Raw genomic sequence first — 21,880 nt, 5'->3', positions numbered from 1 at the left:
AAAATAATCTGACTTGCAAATTTATTAAAGTTTTTTTTTAATTTTCTTTTATTGCAGTTTAAAATTTAGTCTCTTTATCAAATGAATGATGCATAGGTGTCAATGCATTCATACAAATGCGCAAAATACGGTTCATGCTATATGCGTCGTCTATGGATGTAAAGCTAAGCGCAGATGGCGCTAGGTGTTAAAATTCGTCGTAAGACTTCCGGGTTACTACTTCCGATTCATATTTAAGCTTAAGCGTGAAAAAAGTTTATGCATGCACTAAATTCAAATTAAGAACTAGATTATATATGACTCTCCAAATCTGCGAATTCAACTGTCTGGCATAAAACCCAATTTTAAGACTAATATTGACAAGATGATACGTTGGAAAAAGTTCATGCATTCACTAATTTTCAAAATTGTTAATAAAATTTAGAGTTTTGTAAATTTTAAAAATATCTTTTCTTTAATTAATAAGTTCATAATTGCTAATGAACTTAATTCATTAAGTATTTGGCAAAAGAAGATCGCTCATTAAGGGTTCCTCAGCCGAAAAAAATGGCGATTGTTTTCACCATAATGGCTGATAATCGTTTCATTCCATTCTAACAGCTGAACTTTGATATTGAGAATTACGCAATCATGTTTCAATGGGGAATAACTCAAGTGTCTATTACAGTATCTAAGGATCAAGTGAAAGAATTAAGAAATTTTCTTTTCCCGAATGGTCTTTCACAGTTAAGTTGATTACAGAAGCAGTCTTTAGCTGTAACGCTTGAGATTGGTGATCGAAATGGGCTATAGGTGGCGTGGAGCAGAATTTTCTATCTATGACAACATAACGCACGCATGCTTTCACTATTAGCGTGTAGACAGTCATAAGAGAAGGAAGTACGTTAGTTTCTGTCTTGATTTTGAAGTAGTTTAAGAACTTTTGAGTTAGAAAACTATATGGAACTGAAAATTACATTGAACATAGTTCTAAAAAATACGTCTTGGAAATTTAAAAAAAAAAAGTATTTTTGACACTTAAATACGAAAAATATTAAGAAAGAGGAAAATACCGCAGTACATTCCTTTACAACTGGGGAGGGGGGAGGGTTAAGACATGGAACCGGTCTTCTCCCGATATAGCGTATTTGAGCGTTGCGATCTCGAATTTCCAGGAGCTGATTTTACTCTCTTGGCAAGCTCAATAGTTGTTTAAATCAAAATTCCCATTTGTGCAAATTTTTTCAAAAATAAATAAACTCAAATTAGTCTTGATTTGTAACTTTAAATCACGAATTTAACGATTAAATTTGTCGTTAATTTGTTGAATACGATTTTATTACGATTTATTGGAACGCGCAAAATCCTTTAGAGAGTCTTAAAACCATGCTGGAATGCGTGATTGCTGAACGAGTAAGACGAAGTAAAAAGAATGACCACCGAAATATATTAACTATTTTTTCCGGTATGAAATGGCGTAAGGTTTGTATCTCTGTAAAAAGACTATATATTGTGAGTGCGTACATACGTACGTACACATAATTTGATAGATTGTTAAACAGAAAAATAAACAATCAAAAAATAAAACAAAATAAATAAATGAAAGAAGCCAAATTTCGTTTAAACTCTCTAGTAGTTCTAGAGATACTGACATCTAAAAACTCACTTTATGTTGAAAAGCAGTGTATATGTTCTCGCTAAATTTCGAAAACCGTTACCGTCTATATTACCTAGCTGATGTGCTGCGGAATCTAGTTTATCCTCATTTTTAATAGGGAATGCGCGTAGTAATGGTTTCCGTATGTTTAAAGTGCAAAAGTGTAACCCTCATTCTATCAACTAATATGTCGCTTGTTTTGACTTGATACTTTAGATATTGAAAAATAATTAAATCAGCGTTGTTGTTGTCGTATGCCAAGGGGACGCACTTCTTGTTTTCCAGTGGCGTCATCTATGGCTAAGAATTTTACTTCTGCTACACATATACGTTAAAACCCGTTTATGTAGCGGATCCATTCATTCACCTACAGATCGTAATTTTAACCTGAACCAGAGAACAATCAATCTCCAATTGGGTATTTGCATTTCAAGAAGAAGATAGCGTATACCCCTTTACCTCTACGCCTTTTCTTTTGTCACATGTAATATTTGCTTATGTATTTTATTATAACTGTGATATATTTTTGCTTTGTTTATCTGGCAACTTCGATGCCTAATGTGTTCTACATAACTTCATGTCTGTCTTTGTGTTACGTAAGAAATACATAGTGGAAGAATTGAAATCTTTGAGAATGAATATAGAATGTGTCACATCAGAGAATTTATACTTGACGGTTTTGGTTTACTCGCAATAGAATGAAAAGAACAGTTGTTAACCAAAACAAGTGCCGCGTTTCAACAACCAATCAGGATGGAGATACCCACACTACGTTACTTGCAGGTATCTCAATCTCTACCCCCAGAGATATGATTTGTTATGGGAATAGTGGACTTTGTGGTCCGATAGATTTAACGTGCACCAGTTACTATTTTCTACACGAAGAGTCTTCGGCCGGTGTGGATCGAAAATAAAACAGTAATTATGTTAATTGAAACGTACGGAAGCGCTAATGTTGTTCTAGCAAAGGTCTTATTTACGCATGTCCGCTTAGTAGGTAGTTTGCAGATTTGATATAAGAAATGAAATGGGTGACTCTAGATAATCTGTAGAATAAGTGATTTCTACACAGGATGATTAAAAAATAATTAAAAAAAAGACGCTTAAGCTATCCGGAGCCCTTACATAAAAGAGATCGACATATAATCACATGATTAATGAATTAAAAATCATTTTATTTCGACTGTATTTTCACATTGACGTCCTGTACTACTCACTTAAAGTTTTTGACAGTCTGTTCAGCCGTCTGGTATGTTTTAGAACGAGTTACTATTCCATGCAGCATCGTCTCTGAGCATCTCTTGTAGTATTAGTGATCTTAAAGGCGTCAATATAAATAGTAAAAATTAAATTATGTAAGAATGATTTTTTGTTAATATTTGATCATGAGTATAACTTAAAAATATTTGGAAATCTAATTATGATTCTTGCGCCCTACCGGGTTCCCGCCTAATTTCCCCAAACACCTTTAACTTATCTCTTTTTGTCTTGTACCTCTTCTAGTGGCGTTGTTTAGGCATTAGGGGCGAAGCCCCCTCCTAAATTCTACATTACTAGATTAATGAGCTATTGTATATATATAGTATATATATAACGCTTCACCGTTGCTCTTATACGTAGGTATTAATATGAGTAATAATAAACTATATAATCTGCTTTCGCTTATTATTTATCAATTAATCACTCGCAATAGCGGTAAGTTGTATTTTTTGATCAACGGTCTATCATTAGTTATTTCATAGAATGACTTGGTAAAGTATGAAATTTTTCATCAGTTATATACAACTGACTAGTCTAGTTGTTTCATAAAATACATAGTTATTTTATGAAATTACTGAATTATACATTTTGACGAGAACATGTATATAGAAAGGAGATCCCCTCGAACATACATTAAAACTACTCTACTGATCTCTTCCCCTAAACTTAAAACGCGTTTGCCTCTTTACTGTTATTTGTGTGTTAGAGGAGGATTCTTATTTGTATGACAGAAACTAAAGTATTTCTGTATAATTTTATTATTTCTGCTTTAGTTTCTTTGCTTTATTTATTTACAAGTAGTACAAAAGTAGATTCATTTGGATATTTGCGACTACATCTACCGAATTCTAATACTATAGGAAAGATCTTACCAGAAGAAGAGACTTTGTGTTAGGAGATGGATGATATTTTATTTTCATGTTTAATAACGTGAGTTTAACACGAGCTCATTTATATTCTTATGAAGACTGTTTTCGGAATGTGGTGAACTGGACTCTAAAAGATCTATCTCATCTTTGAGGATATCCTCCTCCTCTTTGGGTGGATCATCATCCGAATGAAGTTTCGAATCACTTGCAAAAATCTTTTTCGTCGTCTGTTCCTCGGATTCGTGGATGGGCTCCATTATTCGATGATGAGGTGGAAGCATTTCGATGGCGGATGGGCGTTCTCTGAAGCTGCCATTTTGCTTGCTCACAGACCCGTTGAGGATGGGCTTGATGTCCTTCACCTGGAGTGGGTGTACTTTTTTCTTTTTTCGACAACACTTGCAGATTGGACAACGCAGAATGAGATACCTGAGTCCATCCCCGATGCACTCGCAACATGTCCTGCTGATGAAAAATGTACAAAAGAACAATCTGAGGACACAGAATAGAAGACCTATGCCAACCAGGGATGGTCCGATGCCCGCCATTGTGGCTTGAATGGCGGGATGTTTGAAGTGACAGTAGAAACTGATAAGGGTGAGAATGGCACCCAAGCAGGCCAATACCAATCCAATGATGACCAACACATCGGGACCAAAATATTCTTGCTGCTCACGGAAGCTCATGTTTGCTTCAGGTGCGTTTGGATCTCCTGAAGGGAAAAAAGAATTTTTAAGTCATTGACAAAAGGCCCAAGTAGCACATAACATTAGATAATATCAGAAAAGCGGCAAAATCTAACGTTATATTACACAACTTGTAATATTAGAAAGATATAAAAGGTCGCTGTTTGCTCAGCCTTTTATAATATTAGATTCAATGCAAACTAATATTATCTAGCGTTCGCTATAATATTCTTTTGCGTTAGTTTTGATGCTATATAATATTAGATTTTGTATTTTCTGATATTATTCTGCTTTTTATTTTTTTGGAGTAAGCAAGAGGAAAATATGGATGGTAGTAGAATAATTCGACGATACAATTTTACTTAATTTTCTGTATTGTTGTGAAGCAGTAAAACATAGAACAGTAGTTTTATGTCATTCCATGCATTATTTACTTAGCAATACAGAAATACTAAACAAAATTATATTAGCAAATTCTGCTACCTTCCATTTTTCTCCTCTTTACTCCAAAGTATATCTTATGTTCAGCTGATTTTTTTAAATATTTCAAACTTAATTAGGAAATATTTTGTTGCAACTTTTATTGATATTTTTTTTCCATTTCTTCATACAATGGGTATTAAAGCAAATTTTATATCATTAATAATTTTCAAGTCCCAATTTAAAATGTACTCTTAATTTTTTTTTTATTTTTTAAAAAAGAGCCTATTTTATCAAAAGCTCAATTGAATTTGTTAGTTTGCAATATATTTCAAAATTTGTAATTTAAGCCATTTGTAATTTTACAATTATCAATCATTATTTATATTCTGAAATTGTAAATTAAGAAAACCACACTACATAATTGCTAAGTTAAATTTACATTTAAATTGAGTTGAAAATTTACCTGAATTTTTTTTTCTACTAGTATATAACTAAGTTATTCATTTCCAAAAATATTAAAATAAAATTATATCTCAAATTTTTAAATTGTTATTTTTTGTAATAACTGACACAATAAAGAAAATTGAAAATTATTCAAATTACTTACTTGCATAAATTATTTCACTTCTATCATTGAAATTAAACTGAGAAATACTTACGTAACTTTATCCTTTCACAATCTGAAATTTTACTTACGAAACACAAGAAACAAAACCTAAGGGCACCTGTAGAAATATTATCAGGGAGTGGAAACAAAAAAAGCCTTTATGAATTTTAATTAAAAAAATTTGCAATTATTTTTTTGTAATGTAAAAATAATTTTACATTCGGACATCAGAAATTTTTAACGATTCAATAATTAGTTAAAGGTACTATGTACTTTTATTTACTTGAAGTTTAGATAACATTTATATGTCAAGACCAAAAAAAAAATTAGTAAATATTGTATTTTATCACAATTAAATTTTCACAAACATTTAATTGCATACAAGAATGAGACGAAAAAACATAACATACTTTTTTACTATAAGTTGCTTTTGTATTGATCCAAATTTGACTGCCATCAGTTACTTTTTCAAAACCCTGCTATCACAAAATTTTTCTTTAAAATCAACTAATTCCTTGTTTGTATTTCGCTGATAAGAGTTTATGCTTCATGAACATAGTAAAAACAAACATAACATTATAGGCAAATGTCTTGAAGGAGACTTTAAGAAAAAAAAAAAGAAGATGCAATTCTACACGTTTTCACAAAGAATATACAAGACCTTAGAGATGAAAGTTTGAGCAATATTCTTTTAGGAATTTTAATCATGATATAAATGTTATTCAGTCAAAAGAACTTTTCACGATTATAATTATTTTACAATAATATGATTTTAAACATGATAAAAATAAAAAAGCATAAATTCTTGTCTCAAATTTCAAATAAATAATTATGTGAAAATTTCCAAAATTAAAATAATAAACTCAATGTTGATGATGAAAATCCTCAAGAGTTTCAGTTATACTTTAAAATCAGCATTAAAAAAAAATTGCTTCCAATATCATACCGAAAGATTAAAAAAAATTTTTTTTTTAAATATTCAACTGTTACAGTAATTAAGAAAAAAGAAATCCATAATAAATATAACTATTTCACAGCATAATACTTTTATTTAAAAACAAAACACACTGTAATATAAATTTCATCCAATTGTAAATGTAATACATTACCTTTATTGTTCAAAATTAACGTTGACAACTTTGTGGTAAAACAAAAGTTAAAAATACTTAATTGTTATTAATAAAATCATTTTCTTTTCATAACTTTAAACTGTTTGATACAGTTTGAGTTCTAATTATTACTCTATATTTGCTTGAAAATATATTTCCAAGTGGTCGTTAAATGCTTTTATGAAAAATTCAGCAACAGTTTTTGTATGCACCACAAAAAAACAGGGATGAACTTCACAAGTTTCCCTCTTTCTCCAAACTTCAACATGACAGCATCTTTCTTCAACGTGATGACTTAAATGGTAGATTTAAAGTGGGCCTTGCTGAATAATCACTGTTAAAATCATTCGCAGTAAGGATCGAACTTAATATTCCATCAGCGTGTGCCATTTCCATTTGTAGTGTCTTGATAGTAGATTTCCTTGAAGATAAAAAGCTATACTGAAATTTAAAAAGAAAATACATCAGATTTTGCAATGGAAAAAAAAAATTATAACTATTAAACATTGAATATTTATTTGATACTTTAATTATTTAATTTGAAAATGTTTTTCAGAAATTGTAATATCCTTTACAATGAAATTAAATGGTTTAATTGCGGTATCGATACCAGCGTAAAAAAAATTTCTTTAGTGTCACACAAAAAATAACAGTGTGAGAAGGAGATCAACAAAAAGAATTTAGCTCATAAGCACTCCCAAGCAAACTATCATATATTTAAAAAATACAAAAAAATCAAATTGCAAAACCTTTCAACTTCTTTTATTAGAACAGAAAATAACTACTCGCTATGTGGCAAATCAACAAAAAGAGTGCCGAAAAATATTAAATAAACAAATGCTTATTTTAAAAATCGTATAAGTACATAAATGTAAAAAGATACTATGAGAATTCAAAATCATCAATTTATGGTTGAAAAACACAGGTAGAATGAGAATTCTTTAACAATTCACATATTTCAAAGTTGTAACATATATATTAATTATATTTTGCCCTCCCTATTAATATGTTTACATAACGTTCTTTAAAAGTCAATATGCATAATATTTATATTTTATTGTTTAGTTAAATTTTTAATCTCAGATCTCATAAGCACTAATAGAAATTTATTTAAAAACTTCATTAAACAATAATTATTTATTAGACTAATTATTATTGTAATAATTATTTAATAAATATTTATTAACTAAAAGAAACATTACAGAATAGGACAAATTCGAAAGGTATAACTCCGGGCAAACATATACATATTTTTTTAAAAAAAAATTGCAAGTTTAAAATCTATTTGGCGATTGCAGTTGGCGGGACAGATCACGATACTGAAATATCTCCAAGAAATTTAAATAAAAATGTTTAATTCTTTTTTTTACAATATTTTAGACATGAAATTCTAATACAGTAACAATATTGTTTGTATTGAATGTTAAACATTCTAGAATGTAATGGTTTAAACTGAGCTAAAAGTAGCAGATCATTAATTTTCTAATTGTTTTAACTTGGCTAATTTGTTTACAGACAACTATTTTTATCTTTTTCATTGTTGCAGAAAAACTTTGTCAGGGTTAAATTACTTAGCAAACATTGTTTTACAAGCATATTTTGAATCAATTACATTACTTATTATTTATATTTAAAAAAGTGGTGAAAAGTGTTAAATAAACAATTGCTTATTTTCTTCCATTGTATAATTTAAAATCTGATTAATGTAAAAGAACATCAATGTAAAAAGATACTATGAGAATTTAAAATCATCAATTCATGGTTGAAAAAATCATATAGAAGGAGAATTCTCTAACAATTCACATAATTCAAAGTTGTAAATATATAAAATATAGTTCGCCCCTTCCCCCAAATATTTTGACATAGCATTCTTTAAAAGTCAGTATGCATACCCAACATTTGTCAAATATTTTTTTCTTATAGTTTAACTAAATTTTTACAGCATTAGATTGTTTCTAACAGGAATTTATTTAAAAAATATAATTTAATCAAAGCTCTACATTCACCATAATCACCATTTTGAATAGACCATATTATTGCTCATTTTTTAATCATTTACAAATTAATATAAATAATGATACATCAAAAACATACAGATTAGCCTATATTTAAATAAAAATCAGTCTATATTTGAAGAAAAATGCTTAATTGATTGTTGTACAATATTTTAATCATGAAATTTTAATATGCTAGTAATATTGTTTGTATTAAACATTCTACAATATAATGGTTTTAACTGCGCTAAAAGTAGCAGATTATATACAGATATATATTTCTTACTTAACACGACTAATTTATTTACAGACCATTACTTTTGCCTTTTTCATTTTTGCAGAAAAACAGTGCTTATTATTATTACTTACAGCTAGACAATACGTTTCAACAAAGAAGTCAACAACTACGAATGAACAATAATAATCACAATATAAAATATTTACTGACCTTATTGAATACATGATCAATAAATTAATTCTTAAATGTTTTAATTTAGCGGTGAAGTTTATTAAGTAGGTACACTGAATGTTTCTACAACATCTACAATCTCAAACATATCGTGCTTTAAATTACTTTTCTAGCTGATTTTTAACTCAAGGAAAAAACATTACCTACATAACTACGATACTAATTTATCATGTAACCATCATTGACATTTATAAAGTTTACAAAAAACTACTAAATTATAAATACCTTAAATAGTAGAAACGAAAGCTCATGAGCGGAAAAAAGATCGCCATCTTGTCGTCTTGTAAACAAGCAGAAGGATCAGCAGACAACTCAACAGAAACAGTTGAAAAAGTTTTTCGAGTTTAATCGTTCGCAAACTACCACTCATATTATCTGCCATAAAATAACATTGGCTGAAAATGATATTTTAAGTAATATTTAATGTATCGTTTTCTTTCATAAATAAATGTTTATTTATTAATAATATGGGATAACCTTTCGCAAAAATGTCGCGCTGGACCAAAAGTAATGAAATAGATGATAATTTTGAAAGTTCGAATGTTAGATCGAATACTTTTTAATTTTATATAATATTAGCTCTAATATTAGAAGATGAGATTCAATAGTATTGCGTTTTCTAGCACGGCAGTATTATATTACATCTTTCTAATATTAGATCATATCTTTTTGCTACCTGGGGGTTAATGTTAAAAATATACAAAATTTGTATTTTTTTATGAAAAAAAAAATGCTTAGCCTTCCACTATTACGACAAAAATTAGTTAGGGAAATACATTTTTTTTACTGTTTGAGAGAGCAATATTTAACAAAAAAGGTTAAATGGAAGACATTTATATTTAATTCTGGTAACAATACCGAAAAACGTTTCCTTCTTATCATTTCCCCTTATTCTTATAAAGCAATGTGTGGGCGATCACCTGTTATCTTTTCCTTAACGAACAAAAGTTCTTTCACTATTTTTATGGAAATTCTGCAAATATTATATTAGTAATTCATTTCACTTGCAAAATCTTTCTATGATTTGGAAACTTGTTGTTTCAATATTCTTGTCATAGATATTTCAGCATTTCATAATGTACAGAGCTAATTAATTTAGTTTACAATCTGTAAGCAAAACCAGTCAACTTTAGGTATGTATTTTAAATGGAAATAAAAGAAAAAAGGATTAAATATGTCTATTTTATTTTTTAGACTTTTTATTTGCTATGGATGGTTGACTGAATGTAAACAATAACTAGCTTCCTAAAATCGGACGAAATGTAGAGAAATTCCGGTGTATTCATCCGCTTACGTTATGCTTACGAGGCGATGCTAGAATAGGCTTAATATTCTAAGAAGTTTTATTAGTGTGATTTGCGTTTAAATTTGCAAGTCATTTGACCATTCATAAGAGTTTGTGGTAATTTATAAATTTTAACTAGTAGTGAGCTTAAAATAAATGTCGTCCAGCAGTGGACTGATCGTTAAGACACGGTTCCCGGCAGATCACCGAAGTCAAGCATCACTGTCTGCGGTCAGTGTGCGGGTGGGTGACCACTTGGATCAGTCTGCGTAGGGACTGAGGGTGTGCGGTATTGGTTCTCGTTAAACTGTTCTACCGTAAAGTGCTCGACTTCGCGTGCAGGTGGTCGGGCCACCGAAGCGGGGGTGCCATCCCCTCAGATGATCAAAATTGTGATGGCATGTCTTCGGATCATCCTCAGGGATGTTTCCCAGACCGTCGCCAATAGCCCATTGTGTAACTCTAATGCGACGTAAATTAACAACCAACCAACTAAAATAAATGTCAGAAAATTAATATCCCGACATAAATAAAGTGTAAGCTTTGCCGTGTTTTGAGTGTTATCCCTTATTTGGCTATATTTGTGTAAAATATCACAGTTAATTATTTTTTGAGTTGCATCTATCAGGGCATAGTATATTTGCGGAGTCCTCTAAATTCTTATGCTTGTTTCGTTGAAATTTAAATTTAAGGAACGCGTTATATTGTAAACACTACAAGTGTAATTGATGGCGGTGGCGCCCTTTTTCATGTTAAGGCTTAAAAATCAATAGGGAGTAGTGACCTGGAAGTCTTACAACGAATTTTAACTCATAGCTCCATGTATACTTAGGTTTACACGGTCAGCCATCCATCTTAGCATTAAATAGGCGTATGTGCTTATATCGATAAGCTCGTTACAACGGCAATTTCATCTGCTATTATGAAGTGACTTTCACTGTACCTGCAAAATTTAAATAAAAAAAAAAGAGAAATTCTGTATGAAAATTGTTAAATTATCACCAAATAAAATGATCAAGTAATAAAGCAATTTTAGTACGACCACCAGGTAAGCCATCTTCTTCCCAACAAACGAAAAATTCTACTGTTATATAAAAGATTCCTTTTGTTGATCACATATTATCATGGTCCTATATATCCCTTCTTGGCAACTTACTATTAAAACAAACTTTTATTGTCATTAATGACTTCAAAAGGTATTGACCTTCATATATCATTTCATTTTCTTCTTTCCAAAACTTGTTACGATTTAGTAACTTGTTTTTAAACATTTCTGTTCAGTTGAAAGTCTCTTGACTTCTAAAACTTATTGACTACATTTTTTCCTCCAATCTTTGTATTCCCTAAATTTAATTTGATACCAATATGAAATTTTCCAACTTTATTATTGTAATGTATTGTGTATCTGGCAGCAGCAACATTGATGCAATGATATATAGCAATCGTAAGGTGTCTTTCTTCAAGGATTGAATGCAAATTCATAATTATGCATATGTTACTGTTAATGAATACAATTATAGAGTTTTTTTCAGAAATACTTAAGATTTTTATTTCTATGGCTATGTTATAATTTAATTGCTTTTTGTTAATGAGAATGAAATAAAAGGCTCAATAACTATGGATGGTGTTTTCTACACTAGGGAACGCTGCAAGCTCGGGACTGCCTAAATTTCCGGGTTGCTGTTTCAGTTGTATTTTAAAGGCATTTGGCATCATTGTGTTTTGAGATTCTTGCAAACAATGTATTTGATTACTTATTACTTATGTTTACAATGCTAACAATACTTGTGTTTACAATACTAAAAGTGTTAACACCAACGTAAGATGGTGCACAGCTTGCAACACGAACAAACAGTAATAAACAAATGGAAAGAGGCCAAATCAAGACTGCCAAAAAAGCGAGATATTCAAAATCTAGCAACCATGTCACCTTTTTTAATAATAAATAACAAAATAACTAAATCAAATTTTCACTCCAAACTCCCCAGAATTACATAATAACATTAATATCTTATGAAATACGGCAGATTTGAGCTCAGAAATTATCTAATTTATTTCTTTTATTGAAGACAAAATTATCCGTTTGAAAACATCGCCTATCAGAATAACATGTAGTAAGCAGCTGCAAACTTTTTAACCGGAATTAGAGTAGGTGCCGAGCTCGAGATTGTTATTGTTTACATTCCTATTGAAAACACCATTTATCACATGTTTTGTTGCATAGCAACTATATATATGTTACTGTGAATGACCGGAATGGGTGGTTGTTGACTTCCACCGGGGTGAATGTCGACAATCACATAGTCGCTTTGGTAAATGTCCGAAATATATACTATGTCTAGATAAGTGCCACTGTCCGGCACACACTTTCCCGGCATGCCCTTCATCAATGTTTTTTTTTAAGGTTCAGTGCCATTGTTCGGTATGCTCTACATCAGGGGTGTCAAACTCGCGGCACGCGGGCCGCATGCGGCCCGAGATGAACATTTTTGTGGCCCAGTCAATATATCCGAAACAAAGTAAAAATAAAATGGAATTGTGAATTAGAAATGAAGCCAGCATATAAAATTATATACTTTATTTATAAACTATACGGATCATTTTAAATTGTACGCGTGCGAAAATGTAAAATTCTAATTGGCTGAAATGGAGTCCGTTTCACACTAAGCTATCAGTTAGATAGTACATATTCAGGTTTATCCTACTATAGCGAGGTTCTCAAACAATTCTGGGATGCGAAAGAAGAAATATGTAAGTTTTTATAAACTGAAAATCAAGATACAAGCTTGTTCTCCGATCAAATATGGTTGCAAGATTTATTTTTTATGTAACCACACTTACCCGATTTAAATTTATTGTTACAAGGCACAGATCATCAGATCATTACGAACATGTTTGACATAATGAATGTATTCAAATGCAAACTATTTCTTTGGGAAAGGCAACTGAAAAATGAAGATTTAACGCACTTCTCTACGCGCAACAAGAACAAATCTAGTTCAGATGATACTGCATCGTATAAAAAATACGCAGAAAAAAAATTTAAATCTTAGAAGAGAATTTGAAACAAGATTTAAAGATTATAATTCTTTGGAAGACAAATTTTGTTTGTTTTCTTTGATTTTCTCAATAAATATAGAATCAGTATCCAGTTATATGCAAATGGAAGTGATTGAGATTCAGTGAGACTCAAAGTTGAAGGCAAAATTCATTGAAGAGGGTGTGCTTGAATTTTACGAATATTTACCGGCAAGGTTTGAAAATACGCGAAAACTCGCATATGAAATTATTTCCATGTTTGGAAGTGCTTATCAGTGAGAGCAATTATTTTTTGTTATGAATGGAAATAAATCTCCTGTCCGAAACCGTATTAATAACGCTCACGTTGGGTCAATTTTGAAAGTAGTCTCGGCCAATAAAATTTCTCCCGAAATAGAAAAGATAGTAGCAGAGAAGAGATGTGAAGTATCAGAACGTAAACAATAATTTAACTTTATACATGTTTATTACAATGTACTATTCAAAATAAAAATATTTGTTTCGATGAACATCGATTTTTTTTTTTGCGGCCCACCTAAAGTTAAGCATTGTTTATTTGGCCCAAAGCTTTTGAGTTTGACACACCTGCTCTACATCAATGTTTTTTTTAAGGGCATGTGCCACTGCCCAGAATGCATTTTAATGGTACTCCTATCAGTGACGTTTCTCCTCATTTATCCTCAGCAGATATTAAAATATCGAATAAATATAATAACGAATAAATTAATATCAAATCGGATATAACAAATAATTTGGACATTCACCAAAGCGACATTCTCTTGATTTCCGTCATTCACGATAACACATTTACTAAATACTAGGAGGCTCCGCCCTCTGCTCGCTAACGCTCGCCAACCCCCGAGAATTGCTACGCAATCCTATGTGGTTCACGCCGTGAACCATGGCTCGCTGCACTCGCTCGCCAATGAACACAATGTTCTAGCACAAAGACATAATATATTATCATCAAAGACATAGTATTTTATCATCAAAGACATAGTATTGTACTTATGTAGAAGAATTCTACCAATGTTCTTATTGGCTTTTAAAAAAGTATATTAGCTATTTAGATTGTACATGGTGAAAAAATCAAAACATTAGCTAAATGAGAAACATATTAGCAAAATAAATTATCAAATATTGCTTCACTAATATTCTGCATTTTAAAGCGTGAAAATTCAATGCATAAATAAACAGGAAATATAAAAAAAATTCAATGCATTCAATACAAACAATTAAACGTTTTTTAGACGCTTAGGTAGCTCCCAGTAGAAAAGTATCAATTCAACAGCGGCCTTTTAAAGCATTCTCACTTCAATTAATTAAACTAGCCCTTGATTCCCACATTGACTCTGATTGAGACTGGATCATTCCATTTATTTCAAAGGTGGGGAAAGTAGAAATTGCTGCGCATGCGCCGGATTTACTCTCACTAGGGTTGCCATAAGTAGTATTTTCAATAATACGTATGGCAAGTATTGTTTCACTAAAAATTAAAGATAAATAATTTTAATAATAAAATATAAAATAACATTTCTATATAGTATTTTTTTTAAAAAGTGTTGTACAAATGTTTTTTTTTTTTAATTAATTTTTATATCAAAGAGAAGTGCCACTCTAGTTTTTTGAAGTAAAAAGCGATTTTTGAAATAAGACTACTGGATACATCTCGATTTTTACAGTGACCATGATAAACTGTTAGATATGGAAGCCACAAACTAAATGCAAATTATTCAAGCCTGGCGATGTTTTAAATAGCAGTCGCCGTGGAAATCAAGCTGTACCACTAACCGTTCGTTTTGTACTAGTCACTTTATCTAGTGATGATTGTAAGAAATAAAAGTTGATTTATTCCTAGTTTGTAGATTATAATGTAATATAACTTGCTTTTTGTGCAACCAAAACAGACTTTACGCTTTTTCTTCCTATGTAGAATATGTTATGAAAATGGGATTTTTTTTTATGTTTGATTTTCTATAAATTTGTTATAAATCATTTACAATGCACAAGAGACATTTATGATACACACAATTCTTAGACAAAATTGTTGATTTGAATCTTTGTTACTACGCGTTCACCTGAAATTAAAGTGCACAAAAGGGAAAATATAATTGTTTTTCTATTTTAAAATTATTTTATTCTTAGTAATATATCCTTTTATTTTATCTTTCTAATAGTATTATTATCCATTTAATAGCATTTTATCCTTTTAATATTATTTATACTTCCAAATTACTGCAGCAGATGGCGTTCAAAAATATGTAGTATTTTATGGTATTTTTTCAGATAAAGTTGTAGTACTTTTTAATTTCAAAGTCTGGCAACCCTGACTCTCATGTTCTCATCCTTGGCTATCAAGTTTATACATAACGCGTTGGTTTGATTGCTAACATTGTGCTATGTCCAATGATTTTAAAACAAAAAGGCTCTTTTTAGGGCCACCTTCGGAAATTTATGTTGACGACATGGAACAGAACTTAGGTAATGAATTTATGGATACGGATAAAGTATTGATTTTGGAAAATAATGTTGACGACTCGGAACAGAACTTGGTTAATGATCACATGGATAAGGATAAAATATTGCCTTCCAAAAATAATATTGACAACATGAACTCGCAAAAAGTGAATAAATTTTCCTGTGCACATTGTGTTCAAACTTTTTCCAAAAACAGTAATCTACGCCGGCATGAAAGAAATGTTCACTCTATAAACAATGCAACTTGCAACCAAGTTTGCGGTCTATGCAGTTTAAAAACCCGAACAATTATAGATCTCCATAATCATATAAAAACGGAACATCCTGAAATTAAATTAACTTTTCATGATAAGGTATTTTTTTGTCAATCTGATTTTGACCAGTGGTAAAGTGACATCGAGCAGCAAACTGTTTCTTCTTTTATCTTAAAAAACTCATTACTAAAGGAAAATTCAGAAACTCGGTATTACAGATGTCACAGAAGTGGTATTTACAAACCTTGTGAAATAGAAAGGAAAAGACGTTCGAAATATACAGGATCTATAAAAACTAGCATCACTTGTCCAGCAATGATCACTGCTACTAAAGAAACTGTTCACGAAGCTACTCAAATAACTGTGCAATATCAATCAACTCATGCAGGTCATAAATGCGAAGTAGGAAAACTTCCCTTGCAAAAAGAAGAGCGTGCAACGTTGGCTAATATGCTTGGTGTTGGGATACCAATAAGTGTTGTGATGGACAAAATTCAAGCCAAGTTCTCGCCAACGAAGCGATTAGGACTTACTACACGTCAGGATATTTACAATGTTGCTCAAGGTTTTAATGTTAGCAATATTATGCATAACGATGATGCTATGGCAGTTGATATAACTGTGAAGAAAATGATGCAGGAGGAAAGTAATCCTGTTCTAATATACAAGCCGATCGGTGAAAAACTAAATCAATATCCAGGAATTGAAGAAGAAGAATTTTTGCTAGGAATAGCCACTGAATCTCAAATTGAGTTAATTGATTTTTATGGAAAAGAGTGCATCACGTTAGATGACACCCATGGCACTAACCAGTATGGGTTTCACCTAACTACAATTTTAGTCCATGATGAAAACCACGAGGATTTGCCAGTAGCAATTTTCTTCTCTAAGAGAATTGCTTCTGAGAGTTTAGAACCATTTTTTGATGCTATCAAACAAAGATTGTCAAGTTTTGTAACTCGTGTCATGATGACCGATGACACAACAACATTTTTGAATGCCTGGGTGAAATCTTTTAAAGACGAACCGCGACATTTGCTATGTTCCTGGCATGTTATGAAAAGTTTAAATAAAAACCCCAACTCCAAAGAAAAAAATGAAGTGGTTCGAGAAAACATGAAAAAAGACATGAAGCTGATAATACATGAATTGGATGAAATTACTTTTTCAAAGTTAGCTGAAAACTTTTTTGTACAATACAAAGAGGAAGAAGCTTTTCTCAGCTATTTTCAGGAGTATTACATGTCCAGAGCAGAAAAATGGGCATATTGCTTTAGAAAGGGTTTAAAAATAAATACGAATATGAAGTTAGAACGGTGGCACCGCCAAATCAAATATGAGGAATCCGGCGGTGTAGTTATGAAAAGACTGGACAAATCCTTACAGACAGTAATGAAGGCAATGGCAAAAAAACTTATCAATAGGGTTATCGCTATTAAACGCGGTAAGCTGAGGAATCGCGTCAAACTTATTATGAAACGCCATTTGGAAAGCACTAAAATGGATGCCAGTATGTATTCAGCTATGCAGATGAATGATGGACAATATATCGTATCAAAAGAGGAAGATGGAAAAATTTTTACATATGAAGTGGAAAAAGAGAGCAGTAGCTGTAGTTGCACTACTGCATGCATAGATTGCAATATATGCATTCACACTATGTCGTGCAGCTGTGTAGACTTTAGTATAAGATACGTAATCTGCAAGCATATTCACTTTGTATGCCAAAAATTTAAAAACGTGTGTAAAAAAGTCGAAGAGGATATTTGCCCTAGTACATCCGAGGAGAATATGCTGGTTATTGACGATGACGAAATTTCTAAGAATACTGAAAAGAACATTATTTTAAAGCAGATGAATAAAAAACCTCGGAAAGACATGAATGAGAAAAAATTAGCTATAGAACAATATTGCAAGGATATATCTAGTGATGCCCAATCCATTCAGTCATTTGAAAATTTACAGCAAATTGAAGATGGTTTAAAAAATATTCGTGCTCTAATGCAAGCGTTTAACAATTCAGAATTGCCCACTTCTGAAGAATGGAAAGCTATTCCTTCCAATAAAAAAATACATCCTCAAAGGAAATTCAAAATTCCTAAAAGAAAACAACAACAAAAAAAAAAAATAGATAAAAGGATAAATGAACTCAGAATTCAATATTTTTAATGCAATTCCTTTCTACTATATGCTTAATTTTATTTGCATACATTTAAACTACTTTTATAATACTCATCATTAAACAATTGTATGACCTTAATCTTAAACCTTAATTTCTTCAAGCTTGTATCCTGATGAAACTCTCCCCGAATTTTCTGCAAATAGGCTATTTTCTTATGATAGTAAAAAGAAATGAAATCATTACACAAATTTCTCCATTTTTGAAGTAAATATTTTGGTTCGAAATTTTTTATGCAAATTTAATGTAGCATTCATGCTTAATCTTTTTTATTCTTGGCTTATTTCTTGCAATACATTTTTTTTTCATTTAGCACATAGCCTATTACTTTCATCTTTCAAACAAAAGATGAGAATATTTTCATTTCGGTATTTATGATTTTCATTCATATAATATGAAATATATAATTTCAGTATCTATTTCAGTAAGTCAGTGAAATTGGCCAATAACCAAGCGGAACTGCACGGTTTTTGTACTGGCAATTAATTTAAAAAATAAAAAACAGCTGTTTCCTCCTTGTAGGCTTTAAGTTAACCAATTTTTGTGATTATTTTTTTAGTTTCTAACATGACACGGTTCAGCTGTTGACAATAGGAAACAGCCAGCCATTTTAGTATCAGTGCTATTGCGGAAATTCTGCCAAAAAAAATATACTTATTCGCCATTATTTCGTTAAGTTATTTGGTATCTTTCAAATTTATTTTTCATTGTAATTGATCATAAAGAAAATACAAATATAACTTATTCATACAAAAAATGAGAAAATATTTAAGTTTGAACGACAGACAAAATTATTTTTTTTAAATTGGCGAAAATCGTCGGCGGATAATGCATAAAAGTAATTATGGCTCTTTTTTGCTGCTGGTGAAATAATTTTAATAGGTTTTAAAGCTCAGATATTCCATGAATGGTGATGATTTTTTTTCCTGATCTTTTTTTTCAAAACTTGGTGCATTAGAATAATTAAGTGAAAACTTCACATTTTAAAACTTAGATAAGAAAGGTATATGTTATGTATTTTAGTTACAAGTAAAAATATTTATTTTACTAACGCTTCAAATTCATAATTTAATGTGATAGTGCCATCTTTAATCTGTGTGTCAAACAAATAACTTATTGTTTCTATTGGAAAATTATAATATTCTTCATATTTACTATATCATTTCAGATTGTTGGTGAAAATTATCCATTTATAAACTTTTGTGGCGTTATTTTCATTTTCTTGAGGTAATCTCACTAAATAAATGTATTTGAACTCTTTTGATATTTTTCTTTCATAAAATAAAATTATAATATAAAAGTATAATTTCTTTCATAAGATAAAATTATTATTTTATAAAGGTACTTATCAATTAAAGGGACCATGTAGCCATGTTCGCCATCACGGTGTGTGTGGTTTTATTTCCCTCTAAATAGAAATTGTGATATTTAATAGCTAACTAAAAGGTGTTTTTAAAAAATAATATTTTAGCAGATATTTAATAGAAGGTGGGAAAAATAATTTTTTATTCTTAAAATTAAAGAACTATTCTGCATTTTCAAATTTTTGCTTCCTCACAAACTGGACAGCTGTGATGTTTTCCATATATATATATATATATATATATATATATATATATATATATATATATATATATATATATATATATATATATATATATATATATATATAATGTTCATATAGACGAAGATATGTGAAAAAAAAGTCGCCAACACATAGTTCCTAAAATCAATTAGTACCAAAATCACTTTTGGGCTTTACACTTTGTATGCGCATAAGGATAATGGGATTTCATGTTTTATTCATCTTATTCCTGTTGGTGGTTCTCTACATTATTAGCACATGGCAATGCAATAATATGTATTTAAAACTTCTTCTGAACAAAATGAAGATAGAAATAACGTTTAATTTAGCATTTTTATGTAATTAAATATATCTGTTAATTGCATAAGAAATTTAATTTTAAAGAATAAGTTTTGATTATTTATTTATTTATTTTTTGTAGAATAGTCACGATTATCCATTCATAGAGATTGAAATATATATAAAAAAATAAAATACATCTTTTGCAAACAGAGAAATATACAAATATGCTTATAAAATAAAATAATTTCCGCCCATGCGTTTTTATCATCTTTATTTTTAAAAAATTCTATATTATGATGAATCTTTAATTTCATTAAGCTCTTTCTATATTTTACTTAGATTTTCTTACCTCAACTTCATAAAAATACACGAAGATATATAAAATAATATTTCAGACACTATATAAAATTAGTTACGATTTTAAAAAATGTAATCAGAGTGTAAAAAATATGATATTTAAAAACATCAGATTAATTTAAAACTTATCAGAAATGTATAAGTTAATATATATTTAAGTCCGAAATTGGTAAATGGCGCCGTCATTTTAATTTTAAAAATCTGCTAACAGAAAGAATAGGAGCCTATGTGTCTTCAAAGAAGATATTGCAATCGGACTTACTGTATAGCACGTGCGCCGAAATGATGCGCAGCAATTTCTACTTTCCCCACCTTTGAAATAAATGGAATGATCCAGTCTCAATCAGAGTCAATGTGGGAATCAAGGGCTAGTAATTAATTAATTAATTCCTAATTGAGTTTAAATTAAATATTGTCATGTTTTTAGTGCATGAATCTGAATTGAACAACCTGATAATGCTCACTCTGGTTATTGTTATCTGGTTGCTCACTACGTGCTCTTGCGCGCCGAATCCAATCAATTAAAAATGAAAACTGTTGCCAGCGCGGGAAAAGAAATATCATCGGTTTTATTGATACATACATACATACGTACGTATTAGCGTTTTATATAATATAGATAGATATGTATTAAAACAAAGTTATAAGTAAATAAACTATGCATTAAAGTAAAGTAAACATCTTATTTAACATATATGTCGTTTTTTTTAAATTTTATTCACTGCATATATTAAAAATGATGGGATTGTGCGAAATTTTTATTAAAGTTTTTACAATTTAAAAAATGAAATTAAAGAGATTTTAATTTCATACGCCAGTTTTGCTTCCGTTCTTGTAAGCGACAATAAGCAAAGTAAAAGAAAATCTTCATCGCTTAGGTGCTTTTGTAATGTTTGAATTACCACGATTTAACGTAAAGTTCAGCATGAACAATACCCGGGAAGCAAAGTCTCACTTCTTTAGATGGATATATCAGATAAAATGGGCAAGTAGTTACAAGTATAAATTCGTACTTTTGTACATAAAACCCTTATAACATCTTAACTATTGGTCGGGTCGTCTCGAGATTGGTCTCATTCGATTCAGCGAAAAAAAAACAAAAAATCATTCGGAACAATGCCTTACTCGCCTGATTAGACTTTTCCCCTCAAATCACCCCAATTTCCTTAAAAAAAAAGGGGGGGGGTAGAGGAAGCATGCAAAGGGAGAATAGGGGAGAATTCAGGTATCATTTATGAGGATATAGTAAAGCTTCCCATTAAAAAAAAAACAAAAAAGCATTCGGAACAATGCCTTACTCGCCTGATTAGACTTTTCCCCTCAAATCACCCCAATTTCCTTAAAAAACAAAAAAAGGGGGGGGGGAGG

The 21,880-nt window shown here is 30.5% G+C and overlaps 2 protein-coding genes and 1 long non-coding RNA gene across 3 annotated transcripts in view; 1 reads left to right on the top strand and 2 right to left on the bottom strand.

Moving 5' to 3' along the window:
• Positions 1 to 3,787: 3,787 nt before the first annotated feature.
• The window catches only part of LOC107450474 (uncharacterized), a 33,387-nt gene continuing 15,294 nt past the window's right edge, over positions 3,788 to 21,880 (bottom strand). The window contains exon 3 of the mRNA XM_016066276.4: positions 3,788 to 4,477. Within this exon, the coding sequence (XP_015921762.2) occupies positions 3,819 to 4,477 (659 nt within the window). The 3' untranslated portion in view covers positions 3,788 to 3,818. The remainder of the gene's footprint in view (positions 4,478 to 21,880) is intronic.
• Positions 6,511 to 9,410, bottom strand: LOC147805261 (uncharacterized). The gene is made up of 2 exons (XR_015428618.1): positions 9,279 to 9,410; positions 6,511 to 7,031 (listed from the first exon to the last, which is right to left on the bottom strand). It is a non-coding gene; the product is annotated as an uncharacterized LOC147805261 (long non-coding RNA).
• Positions 15,777 to 18,442, top strand: LOC122269058 (uncharacterized). The gene is made up of 2 exons (XM_087149361.1): positions 15,777 to 16,208; positions 16,302 to 18,442. The coding sequence occupies exons 1-2, from the start codon at positions 15,777 to 15,779 to the stop codon at positions 18,276 to 18,278; spliced, it is 2,409 nt and encodes an 802-aa protein (XP_087005487.1). The 3' UTR covers positions 18,279 to 18,442.

Source organism: Parasteatoda tepidariorum, chromosome 8 (assembly GCF_982258835.1).
Source record: "Parasteatoda tepidariorum strain Cologne lab strain chromosome 8, Ptep-v5.0, whole genome shotgun sequence".
Lineage (NCBI taxonomy): Eukaryota > Metazoa > Arthropoda > Arachnida > Araneae > Theridiidae > Parasteatoda > Parasteatoda tepidariorum.
This window is presented reverse-complemented; position numbering and strand designations above follow the sequence as displayed.

Bases quoted from the DNA above. Each gene is read 5' to 3' on its own strand.
- LOC122269058 (XM_087149361.1), top strand. From the start codon at position 15,777: ATGTCCAATGATTTTAAAACAAAAAGGCTCTTTTTAGGGCCACCTTCG. The intron at 16,209-16,301 runs GTATTTTTTTGT...TCATTACTAAAG, and splicing joins AATTAACTTTTCATGATAAG to GAAAATTCAGAAACTCGGTA.